At 38.5% G+C, this 12,643-nt stretch overlaps 1 protein-coding gene across 32 annotated transcripts in view; it reads right to left on the reverse strand.

The window, feature by feature from the left end:
* LOC140203921 (T cell receptor alpha chain MC.7.G5-like) overlaps positions 1-12,643 on the reverse strand; it is a 109,583-nt gene that overhangs the window by 25,864 nt on the left and 71,076 nt on the right. The window contains exons 1-2 of one of the 32 annotated variants that reach the window (XR_011887425.1): positions 1,653-1,667; positions 446-573 (exon numbers count right to left, since the gene is read on the reverse strand). The exons of 30 other annotated variants lie outside the window; for them this stretch is intronic. Coding sequence is in view for 1 of the 2 variants with exons in the window: in XM_072270065.1 (XP_072126166.1) it covers positions 7,050-7,131 (82 nt within the window). In the remaining variant the exon portion in view is untranslated. Of the gene's footprint in view, positions 1-445; positions 574-1,652; positions 1,668-7,049; positions 7,147-12,643 lie in introns of those variants that run through there. One more of the 32 variants, XM_072270065.1, reaches the window with a different exon arrangement.

Here is a 12,643-nt window from a genome sequence, read left to right on the forward strand (position 1 = left end):
AGAGAGCTTTCATCTAGTGGATGGTTGGGATCTGGAATGCACTGCTCAAAGTGGTGGAAGCAGTACGCACAGTGTTTCAGAATTATGTAGACGACAACTTGAATTGCCAATTCATCAAGTTCTCTGGGGATCCGTTGAAAAATGGGTAGGTAGAAAGCTCATTATTGGTGTGGATATGTTGAGCTGAAACAGCTCATTCTCTGCACTGTAACTTTTATATTAACTTCAAATTTAATATAAAAAATAAAAAAAAACATTAATTTGTTGCTCATTCCATACTTCATACAGCAACTGAAACTTATATAACAAATATCATCTGACCAACCCATTATAGTACCTGAAAAAGAAAACAACCTGGTTATCGCAGCAAATCCTAAATTCAGGCACATTGGAGCTAATTATGCTTATAAACCTTCCATGTTAGCAGCAGGTGCGGGTGACTTACTTGGAATTACAGTCAATCTGGATCCTGGTCCAAAGGTTAGTGGTAAGTTGTTATTCACACACCGTTAGATAACATTACAATAACTCGGATCCAGTAAAGGACACTTTATGGAAACTATAATGTCTGCCCTGTTGCATTATAAAACAGAAACATAACTAATGTAAGCATTTGCAGATACATCATTTTACTTCTATTTGCTAAAGTATGTATCAATCTATGAATGGACATATTAGCTCAGTCACAGAAAAATTCATCTTAGAAACAGACCCTTCCGCCCAGCAAGTCTTGCTGACCATCAAACACTCGTTTGCACTAATTCTATTGTCTTACAGCACCGACACTGGCCCTTAGGCCGAATCAGTCGTCACCGACCTTCTTGTACCCAATTACAGCATTGTACCCTAGCTATTTTCTCTTCCCAAATTTTCATGAAATCCTTTCAGATTCCAGCACTCTCCCACACACTGGGGGAAATTTACAGTAACCAATTACCCATCCAAGGCAGTCGGAGAAAATCTACAGGGTCGCAGGAAAATCAGGCCAACTGCACACATTCAGCTGTGTAGCCGAGGATGGAAATTGGATCTCTGGAGCTGTCGTGGCGTTGCCAGTTTCCTCACTCTGCCATCTCATCTATTTGTGACATATATTTCTTTCTGACTTTCTATTAACTCTGTTTTTCTCCCCACCGGTCCATCTAAACAGAAAAACTTTTCAATAAAAATGTGCGTTAACCAGTTATATTTTCAACTAATCTTTGAGAAGGTAACCATTTAGTGAAGGAACATATTTATCTGAAAGTAATTGACCTACAACGATACTGAAAGCTAACTAATTTGTTTAAGGGTTAGAAGTTGCACCAAATCATATTTTCAAACATGTTATGTCCCAACTTTACACTTCTTTCTTCAATTTAGACAAATATGAACTCTTACTGGGTTCCATAGTATATTGGTCCTACTCCTGAATAATAACTTGTTATTGCCTATGTGATTCACAAAGTACTTGACTCTCTTTGAAAAGTATCCGCTTCAGTTTTAAAACCTTCCTTGTTAATTGACGCTAAATGATAAAAAATATTAAGTTAAGTTTTATCCCTGAGACCAACGATAGTATTTCCACAGAAACCAGCCCAGTTGTCTTTCTACAGACACATCAAAAACCTGAAGTAGTTTACAGCCAATGTAGCTTCTGAAGGTTTAGCCACCTCTTGTGCAGAAAGGTTCAGTCCGAACCTTGCAGTCCAAACTGTCCCAAAAGATGCCGTCTATTTTTGAATCTAGTGTATGAGGGCGACGTCTTAAATTAGTACTGCTTGTCAGTAATCGCCAAGGATATGGACATGAAGGATAGCGAAACGTGTGCGTGTGTGTGCGTGTGTGTGTGTGTGTGTGTGTGTGTGTGTGTGTGTGTGTGTGAGAGAGAGAGAGAGAGAGAGAGAGAGAGAGAGAGAGAGAGAGAGAGAGAGAAGTCGGTGAAATGTTTCCCAGAATACTATACAAAACAAAGGAAATATTACTGAGATTCTGATGGAGATCTTGCATCTTCTGTAGTCATAGGTGAGGTGTCAAAACTTTGGAAGTCACCTAGCTTTTTCTATTATTTCAGCAATATGGCTACAGCAGAGAATTACAGGGGTGAGCCTAAAGTCAGTGGTCAGTGGTTGAAAAAAATTCTAAGGAGCAGGAATTCTGTACATTTGGGAAAACAATGATACATAAAGTAGTCAGCATGGTATAGTGTGGTAAATTTTGTCTCACTAATATGATTGATTTTTTTGAGGAGGCAGCTAAGACTTATGAAGGCAGGATAGTAGACGTTGCCTATATGAACTTCAGCAAGGCTTCCCTGATGGTTCTACCACAAAATTCTACGTGATCAAGAATGGTTAAGGTAGATGAGAGTCATGGCGATTTAGCTAATTGGATCCAAAATGGACCACGATAGGCAATAGGTAATGGTAGAAAATATCTGATTGAAATTCTGTACAGTATCCGAATATATAAATTGATCGAAAATGTCAGCTGCTAGGGACAACAATTTTGCCATTTTATATTCAAAAAGAGGAGCAGTATATATTTTCGCGTTTCAGCCTGCCTGGGTTTGCTGTTTCTCTCTGATCTGACTTCCGTGGTTTTTCTTTGTTTTGAGGCTACCTGGAGAAGAATAACTTCAGAGTGCTGCATCAATACTTTGATAATCAATGAACCTTTGAGCTTTTAGAACCTTTGGATTATATGCCTTTTGTCACCTGACACAATTCAGCCAGATTTTCCTGATTTCACACTTACAAAGTTCTCTTAGTGATAATTTGCACACAATACAAGCAAAGTCGACTTACGCGGAGATACAGTCAGGCTGGTTCCTAATCCAAATGTTATTTCATAGTTGCCACCCACACAGTAGCGGATAGCCTCACAAAAAGCACGTGTGATTGGAACTATAGATATGTAAACCTTTGGGACTGGTGGCTACGGAATTTGATGGCCCCAGGACTGAAATTTACCAGGATTCGCTATTTATTTTTAATCTTGGGTTTGCAGCAGCTGCTTTTTTTTTTCGGATGACAAAGAAACACTTAAGAACCAGGAATAGGCCACTCGGTCCCTCGGACCTGCTCCACTATTCAACATGAACTGATTGTCCCCAGACTCCATCTACTCTGCTGTACGAGATTTGCTCTGTATTTTCCGATCTTCCAGAATTATATCTAATTAGTCCTTCAATATCGTTGATGGTCCAACCCTTACAACCGGCTGTGGTATGGAATTCCAGCGATTCACTCTCCATGAAAGCGTAAATCTCCAATTCCACAGCTTCAAATTAAAGATCCCTTCCCTTGTTTGTCCCTTATTCAAAAATGTTAACTGGTGGACACATCTCCTCATCAAACTGTCAAGCCTTCTCGGAATCTTACACGTTTCAATAAGATCACCCATCATTCTTCTGACATGTCTTTAATCTAACTTTTCAACACTTTGTACAAGGAGGATGGTCGCACTACTGAATATTATAGCACTGTCTTCGTCAGATGCAAGCAGTGTCTGACCTAATACCAAGATACGTATATGGTATCAATCCCACCAGTAAGTCCACAGAAAGCATCTCACTGTTAATATATCTAGACGATAATGATGCCAAGCGGGAACAATGGACCAAGTGTTTGAAGAACAAGGGTGACTTACTCGGAGTTACAGTGAGTTTGGTTCCGGATCCAAAGATTACTTTGAGGTTGTCATTCACACAGTCTGACACCTCCACCCAAAAGCGGTCATTCGTGGCGTTTGGCTCATGGGATACTGTACACATAAATATGATGCTCACACTTCTCATTTTGGAGGGAAATTGTATTCCAGAAAACAGGCACAGGGGCAGGAATCAACTGTTTTTCCCTCCGAGTTGGTTCTGTCATTCAATGCAATCATGGTTGATCCACCATCTCAGTGCCATATACTATATCTGGGCGCTTTTTGCAACGATATAATTACTGCCAATAGTGATAGAGCATTGCATTTGAGATATAATAATAACATTGCATCCATATTATTCCTGTCGATCTTTCAGGAGTCAGCATCTATCAGTCTATATGCTGGCTGTTCTTGTATCTACCTGCCCATCTATCAATCTACCGATACTACACCATGCATCAGACTGAATATTCCCCTCATACACCTCTCAGTCTCTCAAGTATCTTTTACAGTAGTTCGCCCATTCGTCTGACCCTCAATTCACCAGCCTGTCTATCTATATACTAAATTATAGGTTACAGTCGAAAATTACTTTCCTAGTCTGTGAGTTCTGAAAGTGATTTTTAAAAGAAGCAGAAAATGGTGAAAGAGGCAAAAGGATCATTTGCCTCAGCTGTAATGTTATTAAGCGTTCTGTACGTCTCACTACAGGAAGAATTACTCGCACTGGAGAGCGTACAGAGAAAGTTCACCTGGTTGCTGTCTGGGATAGAACGTTTCGGTATGTTGTGAGACTGTATAGTCTGGGTTTGACTACTTTGAAGCGAGGGATATTGAGTGGAGGAAGGACCTGATAACTGTGCGCACAATTATGAGGCATTAAGATACAGTAGCAAACATTCTCCTGTAGCAAAATTAAACAACAATAGAGGACAAAGGCTTAGGGAAATATAAAAATCCTTGTGGGAATAATTGGAGGATCGTGTTTTTTTTCCACCATGAGGATGGCTGGTATCTAGAACACATTGCTTGATGGAGTGAAATAAGCAGTACTCACAACATTTAAGAAATACGTAGACGAGGACTGGAATCCCTGAGACATGAAAGGACATGAACGAAGTGCTTTTATTTCTGAATAATATAGGTAGAAATTCGAAGATTGTGGTAGTTGTGATGGACTGAATAGATTGATTCTGTACAATCTAAGGGTAATTTTGCTCTCAAATCCTGCGAGTTAATTGCAAATTTTACACTTTTTCTTCGAAGATAGAGCTTCCATTCTCTGCTTAACTAATTAAATGTCTTGTGTTTTCCTTTACTGAGAAAGGAAGACACTGCTAGTTTGCTTACTGGATTCCACGAAGATTTTTGTTTCTCTTCCAAACTTTAATTTGTTGCCCATTGGGTAATATATACAATGCCTGATCTTCTTACAGAAAATACCCGCTGGCTAACCCCTTACAGTATTTAAAAAAAAAGAAGGCAAACTAGCTATCAAAATGAATCTTAAATGTCGGTAATAACGATAAGCAGTCTGTGCTAACAATGAGTGTTGGCGACTTACTTGGAATCACATTCAGTATGGTTCCTGATCCAAATGTTAATGGTAGGCCACTATTCACACACTGTTAGATGGTCTTACAATAACCCTGAGCTATTAAGGGAAATATTAATGAGTGCACCCAACTATAACGTTTGCTTTTCTTCTTCGTAAACTACAAATTCAATTTGTATAAGTAATTGCTGATATCTTACTTTAATTTTCTTTGCTAACGTAGGCATCAGTTGAGGAGTGGACATATTAGCTCATAGTCACAAAATGATATAACTCAGAAACGCGCCATTCAGCTGAATGAGTCCGTTCTGACCATCAAACACTAATTTGTACTAATCATAGGATCATACAACACAGATTGAGGCCGTTTGGCTCAATGAATCTGACTGACCCTCTTGCACATCAGCTCCTTTCAGATTCCAGCAGCAATTTGCAGTAACGAATTAGACTACTAACTTCTCTTCCTTTAGAACGAGGGAGGAATTACAACAATCCTGTAGATCACAGGAAGAACCTGCAAACTCTGTGCAGTCATCCCAGGAACTAAAGATGGAATGTGGATCTCTGGAGCTGTAGTGGCTTTACCACCTTCTCCACTGTGCCATCTGTGTGTGACGTTTATCTCTTCAATTTTCTATTCTCCCAAAAAAGATCTCCCCATCCATGCACTGATACATGAAGTTCAAGTCCTTTCAATTAAAGAGTGTGTATTTCAATTTTATTTTCATCTGGTTATCAAGAAGGAAATAATTTGGAAAAGAGAATATATTTTGCCTCAGCCAAATTGACCTGTAACTAGATTTACGGGTTGGAAGTTGCTTCAAGCTACATTTTCATGCCGTATGTGTTACAATTTATGTTTCATGATCTACAAATGTAAACACTTATTGGGTTCCATAGTCACACTTGTCCCAATCTCAAAAATTAAAGTGTTATTACCCATATAATTCACATAATGATTGACCCTCTTTCAAATATATCCGCTTCACTCTCTTTCATCCAATTCATCCTACTTTGTGAAGGGCCTTCCTCGTTAACTGACCCCAATTGATGTCAATATTTTGTAAGTTTTATCCCTGAGAACAACCACCGTAATTCCATAGAAACCAACTAAATGTCCAAAGGATTGTATTTCTATAGCATGCCTCGCATCCCTAACTCAGTTCACTGTCAATACAGCACTTTGAAAGATTAGCCACTGCCAGCTTGTGGAAAAAAGGATAACAAATATATTTTCCAGATGCAACAAGCCAGCTCCGCATGTAAACGTTGGTGCTAACTCCCAAAATGACCCTCGAATTATGCAGAGTCAAGACAGTTCTTCACTGGACATTTGCAGGCGATGGGACGTGGGGTTGTGAGAGACTGTGAGGGACTTTGAGATGGCCGAGATAGGGCAATGCAGTAAACTGCAGGGGCTGTATTAAAGATTTTGCTGACTAGGCAAATAAATACCAACAACCTCAGCAGCAATTAAAGAGGAGAAGTCTGCTATAATGGAAATAATATGCTCATAATTAGTTTTGAAATATAGCGGCCATTTTAACAAGTATTACTTTTCAGTGAATGAATGAGCTTACATTGGAATCATTTACCGCTTGCATTCTCCATCCATTTTAACTTCCTCTTTTTATCTTCTCTTATATTATTTTCCTGCACATTTTTCTCTATCTCTGCAGGTCCACCGATCAACATAACCGTCATAACAATCGTTTCATATTGAACATGATTTGCAACACCCTCTGGGTTTGATTTAAGAGATAGAGCAGACAAATGACATTTTCCTACTTTTTATGAAAAAAAAACACACAAATATGTTTTAAGCAAAATTGCTGCAAAATAACGATTGTTTCACACTTACTAGGTTCCACAATCAGTCTCGTTCCACTTCCAAATACCAGCTTGTCTCCCGCTCCATAATTCACACAGTACCTGATTCTCATACAATAACACCACTAGCCAATCCATGTTGTTTTTCTGAAAATCTCAGCACACAACGACCTCCTAACAGAAATATCTCTGGTCAATCTCTGGTCAATTAGAAATAATAAAGGATTTTTAAAAATTTGGAACCAAGAGTAACTTAATTGGAATTACAACGATTTTGGTCTCTGATCCAAAAAATAGTCTGTAATTATTGTTCACATGGAGACATTCACTCACATAAAACCTCTGTGCCATTACCAGTTGCTTTTTACCGTATACAGCTAAATATTACTTTCATGCTGCAGATTAAGAGATAAAACTACTGACTACTATTGATGATATTAAGAGACTTACAGGAATTACGAATGAATCTTAAAATTATTCATTATTAATCACATGATTATGAATGCTTTTAATATGTGCTTGTCATGATTTCATCAATCTGTCTATTTCTCTATATTAAAACAGAAAGTGCAGGGAAAATTAACAGGCTTAGTGGCGTCTGTGGAAGCAGAACAGGAGTTATTTATAAGCTTGATCAAGAGCCTTTGACTTGAAACTTTATCTCTGCTTCTCTTTCCATGGCTGGTGTCTGACCTGCTGAGTGTTTCCAGTATTTTATGTTTTTACAGTTACAGAGCTGGACAGCAGAGAAGCTAGTCCAATAGCCTAACATTTTTATCCCTCCCTTTTGCCCGTCTATATTAATTCAATTTCCTGGCATGACCACCATATCTTATCACTTGCCTGTTAATATGTCTCTCTAAATGACACTACCTACGGGATTTTATTTCATTCCACCACCTCTTCTAGCAGTCATTCCAGATATCAATCACTGTGTGAAAAAAAATAATCACCTCCCCACAGAACCCCTATGAAGCTCCGTCCCCCACTTTAAACCCTCTCCCCATTGTTTTTGATGTCACGACCATAGGAAATATTTACTATTTACGCAATCTGTCACCCTCAGAATCTTATATATCTCAACCAGAATTTGTGTTAACTAGTGTATATCGACTCTGTTTACTAAATGGATAGTTGAGTACTTCATGATACTTTATTGCCAACTTTAAGTTCTTACAGCAATTAACATTGTTGTATAGTCTTTGGTTTGCCAAGAATGAGAACATAATCATACTTCCTATGTTTATTGGTCGATACACTTAGGCTTGTTTCCATTCTCGTTTCCTGAAATTCTCATATGAAATTCCAAATAACCTTTCCTTATTTTGGGGATCTGGGCAGAGCTGGTCAATCAGCATTTATTGCCCTTGAGAAAGTGGCAGTAATTTAGAGCATGAGGGAAGCGTCTCTTGATAGGACAACACTCCGACCCATGAATTAGCCTGGGGATTTTCATTTGGACTGCTAATGACACTATATATGTACATAATATTCCAGAAAACACCTCATTATTTCTGTAAAATTGAAACAAAATCGCCCTATTCTTAAACTTTAGTCAGATTCACAAGAAATAATAAAATTTGTGTTCCTACTGAGCATCTGCCTTCTGTGATTTACACACTAGAACACCGAGAACCATCTGTATTATCCTCAATTTCTTTCTTTCCTGTTATTAATTCATCATCTTCGTTCTCTAGAGGTCCGACACAAACAGTATTTCCTTCTTCATGCTTATATATCGATAGAAACTCTTATTGCTTGATTTGTTATTGCGTGGAAGTTTTCTCTGAAAAACAAATTCGACCCTTCTGTGACCATTTTAGTCTTTCTTTGCTTGATCCTAAAGGAATCCTAGTTCTTTGGCCTACTATCAGTCCTTGCTATTTTGGATGCCCCATCCCTTAATTTTCGCATGATCCTAGACCTAATTTATGAACCAGATTTTGCATCTTTCTCAGGGTATCACTCTTTCTTTTTGAGTGTTATGGACTAATGTGTTCACCTTTTGACTCTCGTCATCAACCAAATCATCAACTTATGTTTCCACTCCATTTTCGACAACTCCACCACCACACTATTATAATTGCTTTTCTTGAAGCCGAAGACAGTGTGATTGGTCCCGTCATGCTTTTCCTCAAACTGAACTTGGATCATGGTCACTACTTCTAGGAGATATTTCACCGCAAGTTCTCTTGAGGATTCTTCCCCACAGTTCATGATCAAATCTTACATTGCCTGTTCCTGGTAGGTTCTGTAGCATAGCGATCCCTGACGTAATTCACAAATACCTTCTCTGCAATATCCTAGCCAATTCAGTTATCCCAATAAACACGGAGATTAAAACATTCCACGACAACTGATGTTCACCCTATTTAGTGGTAGTGGCGGAGCAATCTATAGGCACCCAGAATCTGATCTTTCAATAGAACTTTCCGCAACTTTGCTTCGATCTGTCCTTCATATCGTTTTGTTCTTTCACAATTCAATTAAAATATATATTGCGTGTAATGCATTTCATTTCTTCATAAACGTTAATTGTTTCCAATATTGTTAATTAGGCATTTATTACAGAGTACATTACTTACTTGGTGTCACGGTCAGTCTGGTACCAGACCCAAATGTTATTTCATAAGTACTAGACACACAGCATCAGAAAACCACACAAAAACTCAACACCGTGGCCAATGGAGAGATGAGTTTTATGGGATAAAGTTCTGAACGACTTTTACTGAAATATTCGTCTTTCTACAGAACCCCGTAACATCTATGCCGATTACACTTAATGCAATTAGTATTCTATATGATATTGTAATACCTTAAGGGGGCCTGGGCCAAAGGTTCTATTAACACTTCTCATCTCCACAGATGCTGCCTGCCTGACCCGGTTTTCAGCATTTTTAATTTAGAATTCAGTTTTTCTTATTGAATATCTGTTTAACTAACAGTCCACCTATGCACTTGTTTATCTTCTCCTCTGTACGTCTGTATGCTTGCTTGCAGCTATGCTTAACCTGTTTGATAGCCCGGTCATTTTCAGCAACAATGAAATACCAATTCCGAAAATAGGAAAATAACTCACTGATACGCATTTTCTGAAGAATGTACATTAATTAATATGCTCCCTTCTTTAATTTGGGATATACAATAACATCTCTTGTCATTTGCGTATTTGCTAAAATGTCCCATTTAGGACAAATAGCGAATGTTTTTCATTGAGTCAAGTGCTGTGAGACAGACTGGTTTTCTCCTCACCTACTTGGTCAAACAATTATTCATAAAATATACAACAGTACAACGCAGGAAAAGGCTAAAATGTTGTGCTGACCATCTAAAAAAAACAAATCAAAAACATCCAAACACTAATCCCTCCTACCCGCACAATGTCGATATCTCCACTTCTTCCTTACATCCATGTGCCTATCTAAACGTCTCTTAAAACCGTATTTGCCACTATCACCATACCTGGTCCGGTTCCAAATATTAACCCCAAAGTTTTTTTTCTTTGATCTAATTTTAGGAAACAACTTTAATCGCTTTCTGAGCTATTTAATTCCAGACCCAAAGCTGATTTGTACAGAATTCCTGCTCGACTTAACTTCCACAAAAAGACTACAACTCAATAGAAATAAGAATTATCTTGCGCTCCAAACGAAATCACTGCCAACGTCTCTGTAGGATTTAATATTCTCTATGTCAGAGTTTCACCTGTATCCATTATTTCCAGTAAAGTAAAATACGGGTGAAAATGAAAATTTTAATTCTTGCTGGTTCTCATTTTATCAGACATCTCCTCCTCCCCGTCACATGGGACTCCTCAGAATGCTGTTTTACTTCCGCATCCCAAGGATGTGCGAATCAGCAAGATGATTAGCTGCTGTAAGCTTCCCCTTGTGAAACTGGGAGCAAAATATTTGGGAATATGTGAGGTTACAAGGAAAATTATTCGGTGAATAGAATTGCTCTGTGAGCGGGCAGAAGCTCAGTGGGCCGATTGACCTTCTATGTCTTATGAAAGTACACTTCTATTAATTCGCCTTCGGACTTTCACATCTTCGTTAACAGACCAATAAATTCAAATCAATGACAGAAAAATAAAACACCCAACATGCCAGGCAGCATCTGTGGAGAGAGGAACCGCGCATATTTCAGGTCTGAGACCCTTTGTCAGAAGTGTGAAAGACAGAGGACAAGTTGTTCTTAATTTTCAGTGTGGGTGTGAGAGGGATATATCGGGCAACTGGAAGATGATGCTAGTTGTCTAACGCTTGGGTACTTCCACCTTTTTCAGCAATGGGAAATAACATCTCATAGACTCTTTTCCTATTTGCTTAAACCTAGCATTTAGAATAAATTACACACGTTCGACTTTAATTATGAAGTAAGACAAAAATGGCTTTCTTGAAACTTACTCGGTACAATAATCACTCGAGTTCCAGCTCCAAATATTATCTGTTGGCTGCCTCCAAAATTCACACAGTGCCTGCCCCCCTTACAAATACACCTACTGGCCTTAACAATCTCCACTAGCCCTTTCCCAAATAACAATGCATTGATCGCAATACCCCCTAAACCTAAGATGTGTGTTAGTCATCTGGTCTTTATTTTTATAAATAGTTTTAAAATATTTTTAATAACCTTCTCTTCCTGTGGACACCACCTCCAAGGCTGCCCCACTCTGCTGCTGAGTTCATTTCAAACCGAACATCCACAAAACAACCCAGAATGAAACAAGATTTATTTGCGCAATCGTGTTATAGTTGTGTTTGTTATTATTTCTCCTAAGACTTCTACGGAGCTTCGATTTTCAACATTTTAGTTTTGTTCTTCCTCATTTTTTAGTTGTTTGCTCGCCCCAACACTTCTGTAATGTGTTTCTCCCAGAGTGTTTTGGTTTTCTCCCAGATCCCAAGGATGTGCATTACGGTTAGGTGACTGGTATACACTGCTTCCTGCCGAATTACTGGAAAGTGGGGAGAAGTGGTTACAGGGAATATTTGAGAGCAAATGCAAATGGCCTCCCCTTAAGTCGTATGGAAAGAAATTCCTTTTGCCCATTCTCTACATCCTTATTGGCCCTCTAATAACTTTCATCCAAAAATGGAGAATAGCGGAAAACAAAACAGCGGGTCAGGCAACATCTCTGGAGAGAGAACTAGCGAACATTTCAGGTCGGAGACCCCTTGTTAGAACAGAGAAAGGGAGAAGACAGGATGGGTTTCCGTTTTAGGGATGGATTGGACAACAGGATGATGATGTTAGCTGCCTGACTTCTGAATGACTGCAGTGTTTTCTGATTCTTTCTCCAATCTCACGCTTTCAGAGATATTCCCAGTGATTACACCATTCGTCCCTTATCAATTTTGCAACGTTAATCTGCTTTCTTTTTTTTTCATCCTCCCTGACTGAACTACAGTACCCTCAATTCCATAAATACGTAAGGATCATATTCCAAATGGGGCAATATTTATCTCCTATAAATCAATCTGTATGTAAGGAGGCTTTCTCTGAATTTTCTACTAGATTAACAAACTATTTAGATATTTTGATATGTACTATCATATTGATATGGTGAACATCTCTTTAACTTTATGCATTTTTCTATCTTATCAAACCCTTGTACAGAGG

The sequence above is a fragment of the Mobula birostris genome, chromosome 10, assembly GCF_030028105.1.
Source record: "Mobula birostris isolate sMobBir1 chromosome 10, sMobBir1.hap1, whole genome shotgun sequence".
Classification (NCBI taxonomy): domain Eukaryota; kingdom Metazoa; phylum Chordata; class Chondrichthyes; order Myliobatiformes; family Myliobatidae; genus Mobula; species Mobula birostris.